General features: G+C 38.1%; 1 protein-coding gene across 1 annotated transcript; it reads left to right on the forward strand.

Annotated features, from left to right (window-relative positions):
- Nucleotides 1-1,482: 1,482 nt before the first annotated feature.
- CFAP36 (cilia and flagella associated protein 36) lies at nucleotides 1,483-20,734 on the forward strand. Its single transcript, XM_036435368.2, has 10 exons — nucleotides 1,483-1,805; nucleotides 4,985-5,049; nucleotides 5,979-6,080; nucleotides 12,602-12,716; nucleotides 15,277-15,364; nucleotides 16,969-17,020; nucleotides 17,574-17,676; nucleotides 19,581-19,720; nucleotides 19,901-20,050; nucleotides 20,566-20,734. The coding sequence occupies exons 1-10, from the start codon at nucleotides 1,691-1,693 to the stop codon at nucleotides 20,665-20,667; spliced, it is 1,032 nt and encodes a 343-aa protein (XP_036291261.1). The 5' UTR covers nucleotides 1,483-1,690; the 3' UTR covers nucleotides 20,668-20,734.
- The last annotated feature ends 59 nt before the right edge of the window (nucleotides 20,735-20,793 follow it).

Here is a 20,793-nt window from a genome sequence, read left to right on the forward strand (position 1 = left end):
ACCATGCCTTTCCCCATCCCTTCCCCCTTGTCCTCCCTGCCCCAGGCACATTACCATCAGCTTCCTCACTCCCAAGCTCCAAGGGCCCTTCCTTTACCTCTATAACTATTATAGTTTCCTAAGCCCATTTCTTCTAGGAATTACTTCTACCTCTGTGATTTACCAAATAAATGTTCTCTTATAGTTTAGGTCTTGGCTCTGAATTTTTTTCCTAACATACCCCCTAGTAGTACCAAGGTTGCTGAACCCAGGTTTGGTCTGATGGTAAGTCAGACACCTGGTGCCCTTTTGCTGCCTAGAACAGTTGGAGAGTTGTCGCTGGAGTGTTGTTTAGTATATATAAAAAAGATTGCGGTTTGATCCCCCTCCAGGCACGTGAGGTGTGTGTGGCAACACATTGATATTTCTCCAATCTCACTCTCTCTCTCTTAAATTAATAAATATATCCTTGGCTGAGGATTAAAAAAAAAAAAAGGGTTCAGTAATTTTACCTCTCCCTTCGAGAATGAATTGATTCAAAGGGAAATTAGATGGGTTAAAAATATATGTGCAAGTGTGTTCATTCATTACAAAATTATTTATAAGTTTAAAAAATTGCATTTCATCTAGCAATTGTGAATTGGTCAAATCAAAGTTTATACATTTTCATTTAGCAATTCTCCTGGAATCTACCCATTAGAATAGTCATTAAAACCAAGTTCTAAAGAAACAAAGATTTTTATTTCAGCAATTTGTAGAAGAGAAAAATGGCACAGTACACCCACATCAGGGAGGGAGAAAAAAAAGAGCACACTAATGATCACATTTATGCATCCATGTAAGATACTGTGTATACACAAGGGAAATAAAAATGGATTGAAAGGTAGGTTATAGAATACTATGCAGCTGTAAAGAAAAGATTTTATATGAAATTATGACCATATATTAAAATTTTTAAAAGTTCCATAACTGTATATACATTATGTCTCTTTTTATATAAATATATGTTTGAAGACACTCTGAGACTCCAAGCATCTTGACCATGGACACCCATCTAATAGTTGATTTGATGTTATTGGTTGCGTAAACACCTACTTAAATGAATAACTTTGATTTTGCCCCTGAAAAGCTCCTAATTTTAGTTTTCTGCTTTTTTTTTTTTTTTTTCTACCTATGCATGAAAGGTTCAAGACCCGCTTGGAGCTACAAGAGGCGAAGACTGCAGAGCCCATCAGCAAGTCTTACTGGTAAACAACCCTTTAATTAGTAATGCTTCTGGGCCTGCAAACCCTCACTCGCCCATTTCCAAGCCTTGGCTCCCACGCCCTTTTCGGAAGAGGGAACGTGCAGAGTCCCGCTAGGGCCTCCAGCCAATGAGCGCACGTCTACTCGCCGTCCTAGCAACTCCGGGCCAATGGGCGGAAGGCTATCTCTTGATCCGCCTCTGTTCTTTTCTAGCCAATGGGAAACGCCAATGCTCCCCCCCCACCTCCCTGCGAAGCCCGCTTCACTTCCGGACGGCTGCGGGGGAGCGCCGGCGTTGCCATAGCGACCATTTTACGTTAACTAGCCAGTCGCTGTCATCCAGGCGCTGGGGCCGCTGGGGGTGCTGGCCTTCACCCACTCGCCCTCAGCTCCCTGCGGTCGGTCGGAGGGCCTTCGCTGGCTCCGGGGGTTTGGCCTGAGGTCCCGCGGCGCTCCGCCCGGCGGCATGGCTGCGGAAGAGGAGGACGAGGTCGAGTGGGTGGTGGAGAGCATCGCGGGATTCCTGCGAGGCCCGGACTGGTCCATCCCCATCTTGGATTTTGTGGAGCAGAAATGTGAAGGTAAAGCACGAGAGCCCGAGCGGGCCATCCGTTCTCGCCGCTTTCGCGCCGGGGGTCGGCGGGGAGGTGGTCCCCACGGATCCTCTCCACCTCCCCGGGCTCCTCACCCGACCCGCCGGGGGTAGAGCCGGGTTGGTAGGAAGACGTAGCTGTCACTACGCCAGTGTTTTCTCGGACAGACCTGACAGTGGGACCCAGACTCTCCTCCCGTCGCGCCCGAAGAACACACATTAGACTTTAAATCCCAGGTTTGGTCTCTTCCCCCCGAAGCCTGCACGTTTCTGGTCTGGGTATGGGCAGGTGCACCGTGTGTGTGTGTGTGTGTGTGTGGGGGGGGGGGGGGGGTGGGGGGGGGGGGGTGGGGGGGCCTTCTTCAACAACCTCCCCAGAGGCTTGGGAGGTGGGGGGAGGCGTCAGTTTGCCTCTGAGTTGCGTCTGTTCCCAACAGTTGACCCCAAAGAGGGGCATGTGAATACTGCAGGCTCAGAACCGGTGATCCTGGTGGCCTGTATTCCCTTTATGGAGCTCTGACAATGGGCTGTACCAAAAAGGGGTGGTAGTGATGGAAGTTCAAATGATGCATGAGTTACTCCCATCAAAGTCTTGCCCAGCGAAGCAACCTGAATCACAGTTGGGCATTCATCTGTGCCGCAGGTTTTTTGGTTCCTAATGGGCTCCCATTTGTCTCCAAGGACTGAACGCAGAACTCGAGGGAACTGATCAGAACCTGGGGGTGACCTTCCTTCACAGGGAATGTTATGCCACGTTTATGTACCTCATTGGTTAGAAATTAGGCCCCCCCCCCTTCCACTTCCATCTTCACCTCCACCTCCACCATAGCCAATGAGGTACATAAACGTGGCATAACATTCCCTGGGTCACCCCCATTAGGAACCAAAAAACCTGCCGCACAGATGAATACCCAACTGTGATTCCGGTTGTTTCGACAAACATTTATTGAGTGTCTTTGGGCCAGAAGCTGGGAATAGAAAGATGAATAAGACACAATTATTCTTAAGTGGGGAAAAAGGCAAGTAAATGGTATTTAAATACAAAATGACAGGTGTTATAATAAAGGTAGGGACATGATGCTATATTATTAGGGTTCAGAGGAAGGCATCTAACCAGCCTAAGAGCAGGATAACAGGTCATGAAGTGTGTGCCACTTATAATGACTTGAAGAAGTTGGGATCAGGGAAGCCAGGTAAAGACAAAAAGATCTAGGATTGGCTTGAGGAAAGGCATTAGATTCAAAGCACTGTATTTGGTGGTATTCCAAGTAATTGTGTTAAGAGGGCAAAGATTGGGTGTTAGAGTGATGGGAGATGAAGCTTGGGATCCAATCTTGGAGGAGTTTGGCCTTTTAAGGATTTTGTACTTAATTCCCTAGGCAAAGAGTCTTAAATAAAAAATTACAGAAGTTGGTTTTGTATTTTTGAAAGATGGGTGTGTGTGTAAAAAAGTTTATTGTTTACAATTCTTGAATTTGCCCTGGTTCACTAATTAGATTGTTAGCTTTTTGAGAGAAAATATATCTTTCTAATCTACATTGTTTTACACATATGATCATTCAGTTAAACAATTTGTTTTGGTTTTATTTTACTTCATTATTGACTTACATATAACAAAAATGGCCTAGTAACTTTTCAGTAAAATTTTAATCAACAAAGGTTCAGCACTATAAAATATGGAGCTTATTGTGAAAGGAATTATTGTTTAAAAATTGTTAATAATAATATTCCATTAAAAATTTATAAAGAAATTGTTGCTTTATATTATTGATTGAAAAGTAGCAGATTAGCCAAAACTGGTTTGGCTCAGTGGATAGAGCATTGGCCTGCGGACTGAAAGATCCCAGGTACGATTCTGGTCAAGGGCACGTACCTTGGTTGTGGGCACATCATCAGTAGGGGATGTGCAAAAGGCAGCTGATCGATGATTCTCTCTCATCGATGTTTCTAACTATCCCTCTCTCTTCCTCTCTGTAAAAAATCAATAAAATATATTTTTTTTAAAAAGAAAGAAAAGTAACAAATTAGTGTTTGTCTTCCATATGAGTTAGATTTTAAGTAAGAAAAATAACTTGTTTACAATTAACACTATCTATATATATAAAAGGCTAATATGCAAAGTGTCCCTGTGGGAGTTTGACCAGAAGACTAGAAGTTCAATTGCTTGCTATGACATGTGCTGAACACGAGGGGGTGGTGGGTACCTTGGTGGGTGACCAGTGGCGATGGAAGGGTACTGAGGGAGCTAGGGAAGGAGGAGGTGGGGAGGTGGAGAGGCGGGGAACCTGATTGGCCCTGATTGCCAGCCAGGCCTAGGGACTTTACCCGTGCACTAATTTTGTGCACTATGCTTCTAGTGTATATATAATGACAAAGAAGTGGGGACCAAGGAGGCCAGGCAAAGGTAAAAAGATCTAGGACTGACAGATACATACAGGGGTGGGCAAACAAATTTACGTTTACAGTTCATATAGAAAATAATACAATAATAAATAATATAGTAATAAACTCTGTTTCGCATACTCACAACTGTAAAACTACTTTTGCCCATCCCTGTATGGTATCTATAATAATAAAAGCATAACATGTTAAATAGACTGGATATCCTTGCTTCTGGACAAAGCCACAGCAGGTGGGGACTGAGGCAGAGGCAGCAGAGGCCCCTGGCCTTGCCCGAATTTCATACATTGGGCCTCTAGTCTATATGACAGAAGCCTAAGTGACCTTTATGATGGAACGACTAGAATGGCTGGTCCCTGTGATGCACACTGACCACCAGGAGGCAGACGCTCCATGCAGGAGCTGCTCCCTGGTGGGCAGCAGGCTCCCACAGGAGGAGCGCCACTCAGCCAGAAGCTGGGCTCACGGCTGGCAAGCACAGCTGCGGTGCTGGGAGCCTCTCCTGCCTCCGTGGCAGCTCTGAGGAGCAGCAAACCGAGCTGTAAGAAGCAGTGAGCAGGCGGGTGGTAAGGAGCGAGGGGTCCCAGGCTGAGGGACCCCCTCCCATCTCCCTCAGTGCACAAATTTCATGTACCAGGTCTCTAGTGTGTGTACAAGTGTATACTTCTAAGTGCATATACAAGTATCTGTTTGTAAGATATAGGAGTAGACTTTTAGAGTAGCATTAATGGTATCATTTATTTTTATTCAATATTTTATTCAATTTAGTTTTTGATGATGAAGAAGAAAGCAAATTGACCTATACAGAGATTCATCAGGAATACAAAGAACTAGTAAGTACTTTTATATATATATATATATATATTTTTTTTTTTTTTTTTTAATTTTATTTTTTTTACTGATTTTTAAAGGTAATTCAAATAATATTAATTTTAGCTCTTCTAAATTAAAAATGGTGCCCTGGCTGGTTTGGCTCAGTGGATAGAGTGTTGGCTCAAGAACCACAGGGTCTTGGGTTCAATGCTTCTCCAAGGCACATATCTTAGAGGCAACCAGTCAATGTGTCTCTCTCACATAGATATTTTTCTCTCTGTCTCTTCCCCCTCCTTTCCACTCACCCTAAAAATCAACGGAAAAATATCCTCAGGTGAGGATTGACAAAAATAAATACTGACAAAAATAAATAAATAAATAAATAAACTTAAAAAAAAAAAAAAGGATTTGTCCATCAAAATTCTTCAAAAAATTCAATCTATCCTAATAGTACTACTAGTTGCATCAGGCTCCAAGGGTTCTTTCAGCATCTCATTCTTATGACTTCATATCTCTTCTACTCTGTAATCTAAGGAATAGGTTAAGATGACTATGTTAAGGAATCTTGCATCTAATCTTTAAATTTTACTATTCTTTTGCTGATGCATCCTGGGAAGTGTTATTAATTTAGTAAATTGTCTTGTGATTTTTAAAAATGACTCCCCTGGGTAGTAGAAGAGTTGCATCTCATCAAACTTCACAATCTTGACTTCAGTTATTTTCAGAAGAAGAAATGAAATTTCATTAGATACTTTGTGGAAATTTTTAATTTTTTGTTGTTTGTTTTTCCAATGAAAAACATTGCTACTCTCATGTAGTATAATTTTATGTAGATTAATAATTGCAAACAAACATTTGTTTACACTCCTTTAAACTCATACTTAACATGAAAACTGTCATTTTGAATTTTTCTATATAAATTATAAAAGTTAAACTTTCTCTTTTTTAGGTTGAAAAGCTGTTAGAAGGTTATCTCAAAGAAATTGGAATTAATGAAGATCAATTTCAAGAAGCATGCACTTCTCCTCTTGCAAAGACCCGGACATCACAGGTTTTTGCTTTCATGTTATTCCGTAACATATGGTTTTGACAAAAATGACCCAAAAAAGGGTTTCGCTTAAATTTGCTATGTTTGATTGTCAAAGATTATTCTTGACATTGTAGTAAGTTATCACATATGAGTTCTTTTTTATAAATACCTTGAGAAGTGGTAATTTGAGGCATTAATGAACTGATGCAATTAAAAAAGAACTTTCTGAATTTAGAATATAATAGATCACTGATAGTTTTGTAATTACTCTTTTTTAATCTAGCAAATTCATAGAACACAGTTCCTGAGGCTTCCTTCTTTTGGAACTACTTTTATTATCTTACTTGTAGCCCTGCACAGGAATCTGTGTGCCAGTAGCTCTCTGCTGCCCTCCTGTAGTGCTCTGTCCACTGCCCCGCCCTCCTGTAACTACCCCCGTCTCCATCCCCCCTCTCCCCTCATAGCGTGATGCCCTGCCCCCTCCTGTAGCTCTTTGGTGGTCCCTTGTAGTTTGCTGTCCCACCCTCCTGCAGATCCGTGATCTGGTTATTACACGGTCGGTCGTTATGCCTTATGCCTCATGGTGTAACGGATAATTATCATATTCCTCTCTTATTATATAGGATTAGTTCTGCAGTGTGAATTTATAACTAATATTTATTGAGGGCTCATGTTAGTTGCTTGTTTTAGGCACTTGATATGTATTATCTCATTTAATTTTCCTGATATTCCTTAAGAAATATTTTGCTTCCATTTAGAACTGAGAAAACAAATGCACAAATACATTAAACGACTAGTGCAAAGTACACAGCTAAGTAGGTAGTTGAATCAGGATACCAGCCCAGGCTCAGAGGCTGAGGATAGGGATATGTAACTATTACTAAATAGCCTTCTGAAAGAGTTGCTTTAGCTTCCCAGAATCTACCAAATGATAATTCCTTAGTGAGGTATTAATTAGGATTCTCTATGATGTGACCCCAAATTATATTTTTAGCCTTCTTCTGCTATAGTTCTCCAATATATTATGTACTACAGTCATTTTAGGCCACTTGCTCTCATAAGTCACTTTGCTTATGCTATTTCTTTACTCTGGAATATTTGGCTCCTACCTCCCCACCCCACCATCCTTTCCTTACCCAGAAAATCCTCATCATCAGGGCCCGGCTTAAATTTTCTTCTTAAGGCAAGTTTCCTGTTCCTTCTAGTCTGACTAACACTTATTGTGCCTCACTGGGCATTTATAATTTTTTGGTATTCTGCCTTTATTTATAGTTTCTTACAACTCTATTGGCTTTACTAGATTGTAAGTCCTTTGAGCTGTTTTAAATCTCTTTGCATTCCCAGCATCTATCACAGGATGAGAACTTAATTCCTAATAGATAGTTCTTAATAAATTATTGCTAACTTAAATTATCTCTTTATTGTGGCTTAGAAGTGCTTGCCTTAACTACTGTTAAGCACTTCCTGCTTCAGTTTTCTTTTGCACAACTTTGCTCATTGAATGATCACCTCTGATTTTAGAGATAGAAAATCTTTATTTTTATTTTTATTTTATTATTTTTTAAATATATTTTATTGATTTTGTAGAGAGAGGAAGGGAGAGAGATAGAAAGCCAGAAACATCGTTGAGAGAGAAACCATCGATCAGCTGCCTCCTGCACACCCCCCATTGGGGATATGCCCGCAAACAAGGTACATGCCCTTGACTGGAATCGAACCCGGGACCCTTCAATCCACAGACTGACGCTCTATCCACTGAGCAAACCACTCAGGGCACCAGTAGCTTTTGTTGTATATACACGATAGTTTTAGATTAAGGAATAATAATAGACACTATTTTTTTCTCCTTTTTAGTGAAATAGGAAGAATTTGAAAGTTATTAAGCAGCATTTAAATTTATTTTTAAGACTTTGGTATTTGTTTTTATTTTCCTTGTTTTTCCAGAATATTTCCTGAATAAAGATGTTCACAGTAATATTAGACATATCCATCTTTTGTTTTTGTTATCAGGATAAATTTAAATTATTTGAATGAAGGTATTCAGAATTTTAAAATATTTCTTTCAGATAAAAAGTAACACATCTTTCTCATTTGTTCTTTTATACAACACCTTTTGATTTATCTGGATTTGATTGGTACAAGGACTCAAGCCTTTGACACAGACAGAACTTGATTTGAGTCATACATTTTTCATTCATTAGCTCTAAAACCTCAGTCAAAAATTGTTTTAGTTTTCCTTTCTTATCCAATTTGATTATAAATTTCCATATCCATAAAATATGGGTAGTATCTTCTTTGAAAGATTTTTGTGCAATTTCAGAGGTAGCATTCATAAAGCATTTAGCACAATACTTGACATGTATAAGGTGGTATATATGGAAGTGCCTCTTAATTATCTGTGGCTATTTTGGTGGTTGATTAGCACTGTGTTAATCAGGCCAGGGTCATGGGTTCAATCCCCATGTGGACTAGTTAGCTTTATTCTCTTTTTGCACAAACTCTTAGCACCAGATACTGAATATCAAACTGATGGAATTAGCTAAGTCTGTCACCATTATCAGAAAAACAACTCAAAGTATGTTTCATATTGCTTTGCAGCAATTATATAATCTTTTAAAATTATTTATTTTTTAAAAATTAATTTTATTTAAAGTTTTTTATTTATTTATTAAGAGAGAAAGAGAAACATTGATTTATGGTTCTATTTGTGCAGTCATTGTTTGATTCTTGTCCTGATCTGATAGTGAACCTGCAGCCTTCATGTATAGGGAGGATGCTCTAATCAACTGAGCTACTCAGCCAGAGCAATCGTATAATCTTCATACGTAAGATAAGAAGGTAATTCCATTATGTCAATAGGGTGCTTAAGAATGAGTTCAAGAAACCAGTTGCTTGCCCTGGATAATTTTAGGAGGTAATTTTTATTTGTTTTGGTTTGCTTAGTTTGATTTTGTTTTTTAAATCAGTTGCCAGTTACCATTGTATTGCTAAAGCAAACTTGAAAGATTCTTTTTACCTGATTTGGTTATCAGACCTAAACCACTGGTCCTGGAATACTCTGTGTATTAAAGTCAGTGGGAGTGGTAAGGGGTATAATGACATTTATTAAATGAAGAACTCTTGTTAAAAAAAAGAAAAAGAAAAAGACTTTTTAAGAGCATGATTTTCTGTTATATATGTGTGGTTTCTTTAAAAATGCTTATGACTGCTGAAACTGGTTTGGCTCAGTGGATAGAGCGTCGGTCTGTGGACTGAAAGGTTCCAGGTTCGATTCCGGTCAAGGGCATGTACCTTAGTTGTGGGCACATCCCCAGTAGGGGATGTGCAAGAGGCAGCTGATCGATGTCTCTCTCTCATCGATGTTTCTAACTTTCTATCTCTCTCTCTCTCTGTGTAAAAAATCAATAAAATATATTTTTTTAAAAATGCTTATGACTTAGGATATCTTTCTAAATAGTTGAGAAAATTATGACAATATAATAAGTAGAGAGATATTATTTCACTTGTCTTCAGTAATATTACTAATTATGTGCTATTTTTAATTGAAATAGGCAACAGTGACTTCCTTCATTGCTTTTGATTTTTTTTTTGTGAGAATCGAGTTCATCATTGTTATCAATGTATTGCCAAAACCAGAGATTTCTATATGGCAAGAGGCAAACTATTTTTTGATTTTGTTTTTGTTTAGTTGATTATCTTAACATTTATAAGAAAGACATTGATACTATATTATATTATTAATACTAGAGGCCTGGTGCACAAAATTCGTGCACTGGGGTCGGGGGGTATCTCTCAGCCCAGTCTGCACCCTCTCCAATCTGGGACATCTCTCTCACAATCCAGGACTGTTGGCTCCCAACTGCTTACCTGCCTGCCATCCTGATTGCCCCTTACTGCTTTTGCCTGCCATCCTCATCACCCCTAACCACTCCCATGCCAGCCTGATTGATGCCTAACTGCTCCCCTGCCAGCCTGTTTGCCTCCAACTGCCCTTCCTTCTAGGCCTTGTCCCTCTCAACTGCCCTTCCTTGGAGGCCTGGTTCCTCTCAACCACCTTCCCCTGCTGGCCATCTTGTGTCCACATGGGGGCAGCCATTTTGTGCGTTGGAGTGATGGTCAATCTGCATATTACTCTTTTATTAGATAGGATAGAGGCCTGGTGCATGGGGGCCTGCTGGTTGCCCTGAAGGGTGTCCCAGATCAGGGTGGGGCTCCCTTGGGGCCTGGGGCAGTCTGGGCGAGGGGCCTGTGGTGGTTTGCAGGCCAGCCTACCCCCTGGTGACCTAAGCAGAGGCCCTGGTATCTGGAATTTATTTACCTTCTACAATTGAAACTTCATAGCCTGGACCAGAGCCAAGCCTCCTGCTCGCACAGTGGCAGCAGCCATTTCTGATGGCATTTATGTATTTTCTATAATTGAAACTTTATAGCCCATAGTGAAAGCCTGAGTCAGCCAGGGCTGCAGAAACTTTGCTTCCTCCATTGCCAGGGAAACCCAAGCCTCCCTTCTGCTCTTTGTGGCAGCAGCCATCTTGGTTGGGGTTAATTTGCATATTCACTCTGATTGGCTGGTGGGCATGGCTTGTTTGTAGCAGAGTGATGGTTAATTTGCATATTACTCTTTTATTAGACATTTGTAATACTAGTAATTTGAGGAAAATTATGCTTCCCCCTCAATAACTTGGACCATTGAAAAGATTACATATGTGGTGTAACTTTCATTTCCTAAAAATACTACACAGGGTAATTAACAATATTTTGTGTAAGGCTTTAAAAAAATTAATATACTTTTTTAGAGCAGTTTTAAGTTTACCTAAAATTGAGCTGATAGCAGAGGCTTTTGATGTCAAGGCCTAATTTTTTTCACCAGTGTAGCTCTCAGACTTTAATATTTTAAGAATTATATGGGGAGATACATGGGTACCCATCCGTCGGAAATTTAGATTCATTATGTCTAGTGCAGGGTTTAGGAATATTTAATTAACCCCTCCTTTCTGTATTCTTAAAACACACTTTCAGAAGCCATGCGTAATGCTTTTAAGTTCAACTCAAACTGACTTGCTAGAAGCTCTAGTTGACACATTGCCATCAATAGTGGTGCCCTGCAAGTGTTTGTTAGTGATGCGTTTAACGTATTTGATATTACTAATAAGAAGTCTGGAAAGCCCAGAACGAAGTTATGTAGTGCCATAAGGCCATAAAGAGGCCCTGGTGGACATCACTGATCTATCTATCAGAGGCTGCCCACAATTACTGTGCTCTGGGCTGCAACTTTCAGTCAAAACAGATGAAGCTTATTTGCCATTTCTGCCCTGGGCCTTTTGAATAGTGTTATTGAATTTAAGGGAAAAGATACATTTTTCCTATAGATGACCCTATAATTGTCACAGAGAGCTACATTTGCACTTTATTTTGCTATATCAGGGGTGTCTAGGATGTGAGCTGGTTGTTGTGGGAAGGGCTCCTTCCTCTTTGCTTAAGAGCTCTCTGATGGTGCTTTTGTTAAGGTGTCTTTGACATTGCTGCCGCCTACCTGTGAACAATAATAGCACACCCTTCATTGCCTGTCCACGATTTTGTGTGATTAGCTTTTCCACAATATCATGTAAAACTTGAAGTAAGATTTTAGTAAGATGGATCACATCTGAGTGTTTTCTTTTGGGTTTTTACACATTTCAAATTTTATCCTACTTCTTATTGGTTAGCTTGGGAATTGGTTTGCTCTTCGATATAACAGTCGTTTTCTGTAATTAAGGAAATATTAGTTTGGGTATAGAGGGGTAGACACCTTTATTTATTTTCTTCTAATTTGTTATACTTCAGTTTTAGCCAGAAAAGGATTTTCCATCTTAATTTCTAATTCTGCCTCTTCCATGAAACTTTCTACGTATAGGACAATTACAATTACATTCTCACATTACTAATAACATATTACACTTACTTTTCAGACTCCATTTTTTGACATTTAGTTTTATTTAATTGGGTATTTTTATTAATTAAGGGATCATATTGTAGTCAATGATTTATCATTAAACAGTACATTTCAAGTGATAGAATATAACCAAATAGATTATTTAGGCAGGAAAAACAAATTCAGATCCTCTTTTTATGTGTAAAAAAACAACATACATATTTTAATTAAAAATATTTAATTACTAGCCGAAACCGGTTTGGCCCAGTGGTAGAGCGTCGGCCTGTGGACTGAAAGGGTTTGATTCTGGTCAAGGGCATGTACCTTGGTTGTGGGCGCATCCCCGGTGGGGGGTGTGCAAGAGGCAGCTGGTTGATGTTTCTCTCTCATCCACGTTTCTAGCTCTCTATCTCTCTCCTTTCCTCTCTGTAAAAAATCAATAAAATATATTTAAAAAATTAAAAAAATATTTTATTACTAAAAAATGCTAACATCATCTGAGCCTTAGTGAGTTATAATCTTTGTGTTGGTAGGTCTTGCCTCAATTTTGATGAAAATGCATTGTCTAAGAAGTGCAATAAATGCATGTAGTTTTAAAACGTGAATTTAACTTATAGATTTCTTTCCACAGGCAATTTTGCAACCCGTGTTGGCTGCAGAAGATTTTACTATCTTTAAAGCAATGATGGTCCAGAAAAACATTGAAATGCAGCTGCAAGCCATTCGAATAATTCAAGAGAGAAATGGTAAAATGTTGAATTTAGAAATCGAAGTGCTAAATGCACTTTTGTTTTTTGCAATTTTGACTATGCTGATTCTAACCTGGTCTTAAATGTAGCTGCCTTTATATTTATATTTATTCCAAGTTTGAAAGTCTGTGGCTGGCTTAAGAGATTCAAGAGTGTAAACTTCCTGATCAGTGGGTGTTTGACATTTCAAATGCAGACCAGAATTTGATGGAAGAGTGATTTAGGTTTCAGAGAGCTTGATTTTTCTGTCCAGCCAAAGAGTTATGAAATTCAGTATTTTTGAGTGATCACAGTTGTAGTTACAGTTGAGAGAATGTGACTACCCTTCCTCTGGCTTATCATTGTTAGGACCTTAGGAAACCAAAGTAGAAACTAGTTTCCATCCGGAGCTGGTTGGGCTCAGTGGATAGAATGTTGGACGGAGGACTGAAGGGGTCCAGGTTCAATTCCGGTCAAGGGTGCATACCTCGGTTGCAGGCTCAATCCCTAACCCTGATCCAGTTGCTTGTGTGATTAAAGCATTGGAAGCAGTTGAGGGGGCTTGTGGAAATACATATGTCCCTTAGTTTCTGATTCAGTAAGTGTGGAGTAGGGCCTAAAACTGCATTTTTAACAAGTTCCCAGATGATGGTAAAGCTCTTGGTTTTGGGACCACACTGAGAACTACTGTTGTAGGGCAAAACCTGACCTTAATAACCTATATGTTCCTTTGCTCAATAGACTACTACTGATATTCTTTACCATGTCTATGTACTTTTTAATGGTTTGACAGCAGCACCTTTTCTTTGATTGTTTCTTAAAGGTACGAGAGCTATAGGTCAGCAATACTGTTTGCTTCTAAGGGCCTGGGGCATGCAACAATAGAGTTTCTCGTGTTGCAGGGAAAACAATAAAATGTTGAGGGCCCTTGTGGATTCTCCTCTCATTTGTCTCCTCTGAGTAGAGACTCAGTCCCTTAGAACAGTGATTTTCAACTGCTGTGCTGCAAGAATTTAAAACACACACAATACTGACTGTTCAGTCAGGGGCACTGACCTCTTTTCTCTTAGGTTGACAAATAAAAATATGACAACAGCCAACAGAACAATAGCCATCCATGTGAATGAATCAGTAATATACCTATTTTTTTGTCAGATCAGCAAAAAATATATATTTTTTGGTGTGCTGCACAATTTTAGTAACTAGATCCACAGCTGAGGACCTTAGAGTAATGTTGATTTTACTCAAATCTGTAGACCATTTGAAAATTGTATTTGTGATGAGAAAAATCCAAAAGCTCTCTGGATTCTTTGTTGTATTTTATCAAAGAATTTTGGGAAAATGCAAATCAGAGCATTATTTTGATGGTTTTGAAGAATTGCATACTGCTACATTATTCTTTCCTTTGTTCTTTTCATTTTCCTTACAAAGTGTATTAGGAGAATACTAATTGTATATCTTTTGTCTTAGCAAAACTGCATTTAAGTTTAATGGGTTATATAGATGTCGGTTTTTTGATTGTGATACTGTACTGTAGTTTTGCAAGATGTTACCATTGGGAGAAACTGGGTAAAGAGTACATAGCATCACTTTGTATTACCGTATTTCTTGCAACTGTGTGTGAAACTGTTAATTATCTCAAAATAAAAAGTTGAATTAAAAATACATTTAAACAACAAGGGGATTAAAATAATAAAGCTACTTTAATTTAGATTAGATCCAAAGGCCCATTGTCATATGTGGACAGAAAAATAGAAGGTAATAATTTGAAACATGCTGCTAATATTATGAGAATGTAATTATAAATGTGGACAGAACACTTATTACCAGTCTACTTGCTTATTAAGAAAATATAGGTAATGAAGTAAATTAAATTAATACTTATAATTACTTGCTATAAATTATTATTTGCCTTGGGCTGCAGTTGGTATTGCCCTGGTTTATAGTTATTAGCCCAATATTTGCATAGAAGCTTCAAGGACAGAGATTGTTTTATCCATCTTTATATTCCCCCTAATGCTTAGCACCAGGCTTTTTTGCATGTAGTAAGCAGGGCCCCTTTCAGTAGTATTTGTTGTAATATGAAGGAAGAGTATTAACATGCTGTTTTAATTAACAAAGTATTTTATATTTTATCTTGTAAACTCTTTCCCCTTTTAAGGGATACTTTTGAGAGCATACTTTCATTAGTAGGAACCTACTGAGTTCAGTGCTATACCCTCTACTAGTTGTGATTATGTAAGAAAATAGCTTAAATTAATTTTTACTACCATATGTAATAGTTGCTACTTTTAATAAGCAATACAAATAAGAGACATTTCTAGGTAATATTGTGTGGTGTGATTTTTTTTTTTTTGTGACGATGGTGTTGGGAACTGCTGATTCCCTGAAAGGAGAAAAAGTAAAAAAAACAAAACAAAACAAAACAAAAACCATGGTTAAAAAGATAATAGTTTAGAATCTTCTTAAAAGTGACAGATATTAATAAATTATTTGCACTTCTTGATGAACTAGGAGAGTGAGAAATAAATGTTTTCAGTTGAGTTGATATTCTTCCATGTGGTCTGGTTTTGAACAGGTGTATTACCTGACTGCTTAACAGATGGTTCTGATGTGGTCAGTGATCTTGAACAGGAAGAGATGAAAATCCTGAGGGAAGTTCTTAGGTATCCTTCTTTAATTATTTTTTGAATGAATCACTAGAATTTTGTAATATGACTTGTATATATGCTTTTCACCCCCAAAATATTATGCACTAGTAAAATATCTAAATTTACTACTGAAGACCATGAAAATGACTTGTCATTTTATTTTGTTTATAACTATGTATAGTACATTTCTTAATGGACAGAAAAAATTATTTTCAGATGATTCATACCAGGTCAATACAAATGGGAGTGCCTTCTACTTCCATGGTGGGAATAGGAAGCGAAATTGGAACAAGATGCAGTAGATCCATGCCTGGAAAGGGGAGTAGTGGCCTGAGCTGACCAGGAAACTCCATGGCTTTTGGATCTCAGTAGCAGAGGTGGCTCAAGCCATGTGTCTCACAGTAGGAGGCTGGACATCCAGACTCCAGAGACCAAATAGCTGAATGAGTGGCAGGTAATTTGCAAGGGGAAGAGGATAGTGGGAGGTGCCTATCCAGATGACTGTCTTTCCCCTCTCTTCCTTGCCCCGGTTACATGATTCTCAGCCAAATGCCTGACACGGAGCGTGCAATCCACTAACGGGGCCTGTTGTCCCTGACCCCATAGAAACTTTGGAGGGGCAATTTTAGCACCCACTTTTTAAATCTGTGAGAAATATATAGCAAAAGTCTGCATCCACTGTGTCACCTGTAGAGATTTAAGGGCTGTAACCACAGATCTTCTAGAATCCTGTTGTACCCCCCACCTACTCACCTTGTCCCCAACTCTAAAGCAGAAGGACGGAGAGGCTGGTTGATGGTAAGGAGCTCTAGGACTCACTGCTTAATATCAGGGAATTGGAGTGGTTGCGGGGGGGAGGCAGATGTGTGAGTGAACCCAGCCTTTTCCTGCCAGATCCTACATTCCACTGCAGGGGCAATGGGAGCCTGAGATAACACAGAATGCTTTGAGTTTACAGTGTTGAAGAGGTAAGGATATTTGGTGTTAGGGTTAGAAGACTGGTAAAGTTTTGTCTTATCCTGGTTGCCCCTGTTGGTTGATTGGCCGTCTGAAAACTGATCAACATTGTATTTTTAAATGTTATTTTCTAAGGGTTTTTGAGGGGTGTGTAATACTGTGTAAGTATTAGAGATTATTTATGAACACGTAAGAGAGGTGATGGCTATTCTCCTAAGTCAGACTGCCTCCGCATTTATGAAAGCTGGTAAGGCTTGGGCGAAATGGCATTAGGAAAGCTTTGCAATAACTGGGAAAAGTAGAAGGAGGGGAGCAGTGGATTTTATCAAGAGGGCTATAACTAAAGAGAGAGGTCAAAGTCTATATTAATGGGATTTTCAATTCAAATTTGGGTTTAGAGTTTTCAACATTTTAATCTTTGTTTATCAAGGGGACATTGGCATTTCCAGAAGAAATGGGCGTGCCTGTATTTTATATTACTGTGTGCTGTAATAGCCTATGTATATCTCTCAGTTGATGTAAGCAAAGCCTAATAATTTTCATTTTTGTTTTCAAAATTTCTTGCACATAGTATAAGCTTAGGTTAACATGTTGCTTGTTGAATATTTTTTCTTTGACCAAAAAAGAAAATTTACTTTTCTACCTTATTTTATATATTTCAGAAAGTCAAAAGAAGAATATGACCAGGAGGAAGAAAGAAAGAGAAAAAAGCAGGTGCCTACAGAATATATTAATATAATAGAAGTATTTCATTATTGTTAATCTAGTTTTTGTTGTTAAAATTTAAGCTTACATGGAACTACACAATTCCTAAAAGTATTCATATTATCTTGGCAATTCTAAGCATTTGTATTTAACTTTATAAGTTTATAATTAATCCAACAACCTACCTTTATATTTCCAAGAAAGACTACATTATTAACTCCAAAACACTGTAATACCATTTATATTTTGGGGGATTCCTTTTAAAAATTTCCCTTAATTTTATGAATAAAAGAAGATTAAGAAAAATATTTTACTTCCCCATTCCTTGATTTCTTCAGTTTTGAAACATCATTGATGTTTCTATCTCTTCCTCTCTCTGAAATAAATAAAAACATTTTTTTAAAAAATGGAGGATATATAAATTACTGGATACATCTTAAAAACTTTGGAAAAACAGAACAGTAATTCTTTTTTTAAAAAAAAACTATTGTCTTTGGATTTTAAAAGTAATTAAGTAGTAAAGATTAATAATTTTTTTTAATTGTGTAATGAATTCCTGAAGTTATCAGAGGCTAAAACAGAAGAACCCACGGCAAATGCTGATGAAACCACAAAAATGAGTAATTCCCAAGGGGATGGTGAACATGATGCACACTCACCCTTAGGTAAGCTTGATGTGTCACTAAACTTTCTCTAATAATATCAATACACGAACATTGTAAAGAGTGTACAACTTTCTTTGACATTCTTAACTTTCTAAACCCTGGATGGAATATTGAATGGCCATTGGTATTTAAAGTTCTTTGTAAATTTAGCTAAAGAGATTGCTGATAGGAAATACCAGCTGACAGAAATAGTTCAGTTCCCAAATTTCTAAGTGAAGCCTGGAACCCAGAGCAGCAATCCTGCCACGAGCCCTTGGTATCACAGCTGTAGCATCTAAAATGTATTCACATAACATTTGGTATTCTCACCCTTGATCACAATTATGTGGAAAGTAAGAAGTTAAACTTGGAATGCTAATATTATTTCCCAAGTGAATTAAAGCACATCTTAAAAATAAGAGGTAGCTAATTTATCCAGATGTTTAGTCAGAAACTATTGTTGAAAGCAAAATCACTGAGAATCTGTATGGGAAATGTTAGCAGATGAAATTGTTGAATATGTAGAAATCCATTTTCAATATGCTCTGATTTCCTTTATATGAAAACAAGTAATTCTAAAATAGAAATTGAGTAATGATCATGAATTCAGTTCATTTTATTATGGATTTCTGTGTTTTTAAAGAAACATCCTTTTCTCAATTAAAAAATAAAAACATAACTCTGTCAGATAGATATGATATTGCCTTCTTTTTTGTTAACAGGAAATTTAAGGAAATTGGGTGACTTGTCCAAAATCACTAAACTATTAAATGCTTAAGCTGTGGTTAAACCTGCTTGGTCTGACTTTAAATCTTGTGTTCTTTTACACTTTAGTTTAGAAGAACTTTTATAATTGAGATTAGTGGCCTGGTGCATGAAATTCATGTGTGGGGGGGTGTCCTTCAGTCTGACCTGCTCCCTTTCCAATATGGGACCCTTTGGGGGATGTCCGACTGCTGGTTTAGGCCTGATCCCGTCTGCTGGCCTGCTCGTCCCCAAATGGCCCCCCCTTGCTGGCCTGATTGCCCCCAATTGCCCTCCCCTCCTGGCCTGATCACTCTTAACTGCCTCTGCCTTGGCCCTGTCACCATGGCTTCGTCCGTAAAGGACATCCGGAAGGTCTCCCAGCCTAATTAGCTTATTACCCTTTTATTAGTATAGCTAATATGGGTTTGGTATTTCCCTGTGCAGTTTCCCTCTGACCCTCTGGGCTCTTCCAGTTCTCTCCAGCCCAGATCCCCAATTTTACCATTCTCCAGGCGTCCTCTGCCCTTCTGAGCTCCGAATTGTCTCACCAGCTGTGTCTACTACGCCATTTCAGGGTGGATGTTGTTCGCTTTAGTTGCTCATTCTATTGATCCGGGACAAGGCTTGGGGCACATCCATCTATTCCACTGCCATATTGTCTCTCTTAAAATCTTTACATTTTCTTAATGTGTTGATAGGTTTATAGATACTATCTTTAATATGTATTACAAACAAAATTTATTAATATTATTGGTATTTACTCTTCCACTACAAAAAATTATAGCTTTACATTAACGTTTCTGAAAGTATAGGTTCACTTACTGTTTTTACCCACAAGCAAAAGTTTGGGATTCTAGTACTGTTTATTTGGCTTATGTGGCAATCTTGTATTACATTATAGTGGAGTTCTGATTTTTAGATGAGAAATTTATCTTTTTGTAGCTGAAGTACCAAACAGCAGAAATTTGGTATTAAAATGTCATTGTTTGTAAGAATTGGTCTTTGAGGACAGAGACCATGTTTATTGTTCTTACTACAGTATTAGGCACTGAATCAATGCATGTTGATTGAATGAGTGTGAGAGAAAAAAAAGTGTTACTAATACTAGCTCATTTTGCTGAACCTAGTCTAATACTTAATATACAATAGTAATCTGTTTGGTCTCTATCTACTGCCAGAAGCGAAAGCGCATTTTGCTAATTCAGCAGCGGAACCTTTGGCAGGAAAACTGGAAATGTTGCCTGAAACATCTTCATTCCCACAAAAAGGCCTGAAGATTCCTGGCTTTGAATTTGCAAGCACCGAAGGACCAATAGCAGTAAGGAACATTAACTTTTTAAGAACTATGAACAAAATGACAAAGTACTAGGAACAAGCAATGTAAACAGTCATATACTTTTGTTATCTTGAACTCAAACTTCTAATTGAATCAGTCAGGTATCTTTGTCATTTACTATATGAACTTGAATCTAAAATACTTCATTTTTTTTTGGTTCAGAATTTATCAACACTTGGAACAGAAGAGCTGCGGCAACGAGAGCACTATCTCAAGCAGAAGAGAGATAAGTTGATGTCCATGAGAAAGGATATGAAGACTAAGCAGGTGCAAACTGCAGAGCAGAAGGGAAAAGCTACTGGGGAAGGAGAGGTATGGCTGATCTTATTATGTCAAAACTAGTACATCTAGAGGTGGAATTCTCAAAATCAGAATATGTGGAAGAAAGCTTTACTAATCAATGTTGCTTGTAGATCCATTTATATTAACCTCCCTGCTAGTGGAGCGCCTTCTGTCTTTTCTAGGAGTATAAGATGGTTATGTAATGAGGATTTTGTGAGGTAGATATGATAACAGTTTCATTATACATTTCTTATTTCTTTACTTGCCCTATTCTGAGTGCGTAAGGGTCAGCAGTCTATTTCACCTGAGCCTTTTGACATATTTTACTCTAGAGCAGCATCAGTATCCTAGTCACCACCTTTAAGAGGCTTCCCCAAGAAGAAATTTTGGTAAGGAAGAGATTTATGGAACTTAATCCATGTGTGACTTTTTAAAAAATTTCACTAAAAATGCTCTTTGTTCAAGGCAGTATATTGGGAATTTTAAACAAATGAACCCATCTTATATTGTAGCCAATTTTTTTCTTTTTCTTTTTCTTATTTAAGGAAATGACAGAGAAACCAGAAATGACAGCAGAGGAGATGCAAACATTACTAAAGAGGAGATTGCTTGCAGAGAAACTTAAAGAAGAAGTTATTAATAAGTAACTTTAAAACCAATTTAGCAAAACAGAAATGAAAATTTTCTCAAAAATAATTTAATCCTTACCCTGAACCTGTTAGTTTCAAATACTTACATTTATAAATGCAAATTCAAACTCATTATTACTGTTT

Source organism: Pipistrellus kuhlii, unplaced genomic scaffold (genome assembly GCF_014108245.1).
Source record: "Pipistrellus kuhlii isolate mPipKuh1 unplaced genomic scaffold, mPipKuh1.p scaffold_m20_p_13, whole genome shotgun sequence".
Taxonomy (NCBI): domain Eukaryota; kingdom Metazoa; phylum Chordata; class Mammalia; order Chiroptera; family Vespertilionidae; genus Pipistrellus; species Pipistrellus kuhlii.